The sequence below is a fragment of the Rutidosis leptorrhynchoides genome, chromosome 10 (assembly GCF_046630445.1).
Source record: "Rutidosis leptorrhynchoides isolate AG116_Rl617_1_P2 chromosome 10, CSIRO_AGI_Rlap_v1, whole genome shotgun sequence".
Classification (NCBI taxonomy): Eukaryota; Viridiplantae; Streptophyta; class Magnoliopsida; order Asterales; family Asteraceae; genus Rutidosis; species Rutidosis leptorrhynchoides.
Window position 1 is genome coordinate 294,374,698 of NC_092342.1, and position 4,879 is coordinate 294,379,576.

At 36.4% G+C, this 4,879-nt stretch overlaps 1 protein-coding gene across 1 annotated transcript; it reads left to right on the top strand.

Moving 5' to 3' along the window:
* Nucleotides 1-648: 648 nt before the first annotated feature.
* On the top strand, nucleotides 649-2,622 carry LOC139871164 (uncharacterized). The gene is made up of 2 exons (XM_071858902.1): nucleotides 649-891; nucleotides 1,798-2,622. The coding sequence occupies exons 1-2, from the start codon at nucleotides 649-651 to the stop codon at nucleotides 2,620-2,622; spliced, it is 1,068 nt and encodes a 355-aa protein (XP_071715003.1).
* Nucleotides 2,623-4,879: the final 2,257 nt, after the last annotated feature.

The window sequence follows — 4,879 nt, forward strand, 5'->3', positions numbered from 1 at the left end:
AGAATGGTTAGATTGTAGGAAAAAGTGGTTGGAAAAAGAGAAGGTGAAGGCTTGTATGTTGAAGCAAAAGTCGCGTATTAAATGGATCTTGGAAGGGGATGAGAACACAAAGTTTTTTCACTCAATAATTAAAAGGAACAACATCAAAAGCAATTTGAGGGGATTGACTATAAATGGTATATGGCAAGATGCTCCTGATGCTATTAAAAATGAAGTCTTCAACCATTTCAAGCGTATCTTCAAAGAGTCGGATGTTGATAGACCTAGCATGGTGGATCTAATCTATCCATGTCTATCCACGGATGAGGCATTGGCCCTTGAACTCCCGTTTAGTGAAAGTGAGATAAGAGATGCGGTTTTTGATTGTGGGAGTACCAAAGCTCCCGGTCCCGAAGGGTTCAATATGAAATTCTACAAAAAGTATTGGGAGAAAATAAAAGGTGAGCTCTTTAGTGCAATCGGTTGGTTTTGGGAAAAGGGAGAAATATCTAATGGATGTAACGCTTCCTTTGTCACTTTAGTCCCGAAAAAACCAATCCATCCGGACTTGGTGACTTTCGGCCTATTAGCTTAATCGGGAGTTATTATAAATTTATTGCGAAAGTCCTTTCAAATCAACTCCGGAAAGTCATTCCTCGTCTTGTGGGAATGGAACAAAGTGCATTTATCAAAGGGAGGTTCATATTAGATGGTGCATTAATTGTTAATGAAACTATTGATTATCTTAAAGGCGCAAAGGAAAAAGGCCTTCTCTTTAAAGTTGATTTCGAAAAGGCCTTCGATTGCCTTAATTGGGGATTTCTTCTGGAGGTGATGACTAGTATGGGATTTGGGTCAAAATGGAGACAATGGATATTCTCGTGTTTAAACTCCGCAACCATCTCTATCTTGGTAAACGGGTCTCCAACAAATGAATTCTCCTTGGAATGGGGTATTCGACAAGGAGATCCTTTATCTCCCTTTCTCTTTATTCTCGCCGCGGAGGGTTTGAATATCTTAACTAAGCCGCTACCGAAAGAGGACTATTCATGGGAGTAGAAATTGGTAGGGATAAGGTTAATATTTTGCATCTCCAATATGCGGATGACACGATTTTTTTAGGTGAGTGGAGCCGGGGGAATTTGAGAAATCTACAAAATCTCCTAAATTGTTTCGAGCTTGCTTCCGGTTTGAAAATCAACTACAACAAAAGTTTTCTTTTCGGTATTAGGGTGAATATAAGTGAAACCACTCACTTTGCTAATATCTTGGGGTGTCAAGTCGGTTCCCTCCCATTCACTTACCTCGGTCTTCCAATAGGTGCGAAAATGAACTTCACAAGTAGTTGGAATCCGGTCATTGAAAAAATAAAAACTAGACTTTCAACTTGGAAAATGCGGTCGTTATCCTTTGGGGGAAGAATGGTTCTTCTTAAATCGGTCCTAAATAGCCTACCTTTGTACTATTTCTCACTCTTTCGCGCCCCGACTAGTGTGTTAAAATTAATTGAGTGTTTGAGGAGAGTGTTTTTTTGGGGGCGGGTCGGGTCAAATCTCTAAAATCGCTTGGGTTAAATGGGATAGGGTGGTGTCTTCGTATGAATTTGGGGGGTTAAATTTTGGTCTTTTAAAGAGTAAAAACCTTGCTCTATTGGGAAAATGGTGGTGGAGGTTCTATACCGAAACCAATTCGCTATGGGTTAATGTTATCCGGAGTATATATGGTCCTTGCGGTGGTTTGGATTTAGGGGTTAAAGAAATTTGATCCTTAAAACCATCCACTTGGAGGAATATTGTTCTCGCAGGTCTCAATTTGTAGGAAGTCGGCATCAATTTCAGAGGGTCATTCATCAAGACAGTGAGCAAAAACTCGAAGTTGTTGTTCTGGGAAAATCAGTGGCTAACGATTTCAAAACTGAAGGACTCATATCCGAGACTTTACAGGCTTGATCTCGACCAGCAGGCTATGATATGTGATCGTGTTGCAGCAGAGGGTTCGGGACATAAACTGTGCAGTAATTGGGCTAGAGGACTGAGAGGCAGGGCAGTGGACGAATTGGAGCAGCTGACGAAATTAATCGAGGAATACAACTTCAACAACTCGGGGTGTGACACATGTTCTTGGTCTATCTCGCATAACGGCACCTTCTCTGTACGAACTCTGTCCCTTCTTGTTGATAAACATCTAATTGTGGAAGACTCAAACGTTGAAGAAACCATGAGGAATAATCTAGTTCCCAAAAAGCTAGAAATTTTTATTTGGCGGGCTTGTCAAAAAAGATTGCCCGTGTTATTCGAGATAGATAAGCGGGGGATAGATTTGCATAGTGTTAGGTGCCTGTTGTGTGACGAAGACCTTGAAACCGTGGAGCACTCATTGATCTTTTGTAAGCTCTCGTTGGATATTTGGGACCGTGTGTTCGCATGGTGGGGTTTCAGGAATATGTCTAACCTAAGCCTTAGTGAAATTCTTCGTGGTAAGTGCCCATTGCCGTCATCTATACTTGGGACCAAAATATGGCAAGCGGTTGAGTGGGTTTGTGCCTACTTGATATGGAAAAATAGGAATGAGAAAGTGTTTCGTGGCAAATCATGGACTGCTCCAGTCGCGCTCAACGAAATCCAGCTCAAGTCCTTCGATTAGATCTCAAATAGATTGAAGAAAACAAAGATATATTGGTTAACATGGTTACATAATCCTAGTGTGTATATTTAGTCATAGACTAGTGCTTCTAGATTTTTGAATCGGTTTGCTTCCTTTGCAAACTGATATATGTATGTATGATCTAAACATTGTACCATATTGAGCTATCTAATATATCTTGCTTTTCAAAAAAAAATAAAAAAAATAATTGAATTATAATTAAATAATAACGAAGCCTTATAATAATTAAATAATTAATTAATCTTTATTATAAGTCTTATTATAATAATCTCATAACATAAGTTTAATACTTACCATAAGTATTTTTCATTAATAATAAAAGTTTTATTAATCATAAGTTTAATTAAGGTTTCATTAATCATAATGTAATTAATAAATGATATAATAAATATGTATATCATAAGTCTTAAATTAAAATAATTACTTTTTATATCATAAGTAATTTAATAATAATGAAAATCATTATTTATATCATAAGTTTCATTTTATAACCATAAGTTTTAATTAAAAGTTCATCGGGTCATAACTTGAGCCCCGGGTATCGATTTTCAGCGAGTCTTATATATATCTCTGCCTAACCAAACCACCCGACACATTAGTGCACTCAAGAACACCCCAAGAATAGCTACTAAGTCGTGACCATCAGCCATATATTAACTTGGAGCTTTAATCCGTTCAAAAACATGTTTTAGTCATACCGGGTGATCCGTGGCTCGGATTTCGATGACCCGAACATGAAAGTTCATCCAATCATCAATCCTAACACACTAGTACACCCTAGAGACTCCAAAAATGTCAAAAAGTTGGACAAAACCTGAACACATTCATTTTTATATTTTAATTCCATGAAAACACCATTTTAATCATAACGTAAGCTCCGGGAATCGAAATAACATGAATCCGGAGTCTAAAATCAATGTCTTGATGAGAGGAACACATCTAAACACTTTAATTTAACATTTACATCTGTTAAGTGTACTAAAATGGTCGATTAGTCTGCTGTACACAATCAATCAAACCGAAAACATGCAATAACGAGTGATTCTATGCATACAATCATTAATCCAACAAGCACTATACTATCATAATAATCATCAAAACAGAAAAATTAAATAAAAATCAAAAAGCTAGGGTTAGAGTTTATACCCTAATCAAGAATAGAATGGTATGTACGTGTAGAGATCGAAGAGAGGAATCCGTTGGTGTTAAAAGCCCTAAATTCCAAGCTTGATTTTACTGGAAGATGATGATGTAAATGATTATGGTGGGTGACGGCCAAGCAAGAAAAAAAGAGGGAGGAGAGTTTTAGGTTTGATTAAAATGAATGTGAAGTAGAAATGTTAATCTAAAAGAGCTAGTTATCAAATTTTGCACTCTACACCCCTTCCTAAAGAGGGTTCGGCCGAGATTTTGCATGGGGGTGGGCCCCACTAGCCCAACATGCTATAAAGTCAAGAAGCTTGTGGCCCGAACGCCCGATCAAAGTCCGAAATGTGAAAACGCTACTACTCGATTAATAATTCGGAGAGATAACAAATACGCAACGAATAAAATATATAAACACTATATATAATCATATGACCTTAAAATATCATATTTAAAATAATTTGAATTTAAAAATCCCAAAAGTTTGACCGTTGGTTTGAAAATCGAAAAGATTCGCCGGATATAAATTCACGACACGTAGAAACGTACGATTTTAAAATATGAATACAAATATTCACATAACACATAATAATTAATATACTATTACGAAAATAATAATATAGGTCATAGAAATGACGTGACACAAATAACAATTAACGGACGTTAAATAATAAACGGTAAAAGATAACGGAAAAAATAGGGTCGTGACAATACCCAAGCAACCAACAACATCAAAAACACATCTAAAGATAGAATCAAACCCAAAAAGCTCACATTTCACAAAACCCATTTAAACCTAATTTAATCAATTAAAATCAGTGATATATACCTTGTTAGAATCCTTGAAAACTTTGTAATCAGTTGCACGAAATTACAATCTTGGATTTAAACTTTTTGATTTTATATAAGATCTAGGGAGTGTTTAGGGTTATGTTTTTGCCAAAAATGGTAACAAAGGGAACGAGCATGGTATATATATCTAGATTGAGTTTCTTCATAGTGAGGAAACCCACTCCCCATTTCACACAAGTATTTACCAGTTATCCGAAACACAATATACATCATTAAGTGGTTATAACAAGGTCCAAAT

Bases quoted from the DNA above. Each gene is read 5' to 3' on its own strand.
- LOC139871164 (XM_071858902.1), top strand. From the start codon at position 649: ATGGAACAAAGTGCATTTATCAAAGGGAGGTTCATATTAGATGGTGCA. The intron at 892-1,797 runs GTAAACGGGTCT...CTCAATTTGTAG, and splicing joins CCGCAACCATCTCTATCTTG to GAAGTCGGCATCAATTTCAG.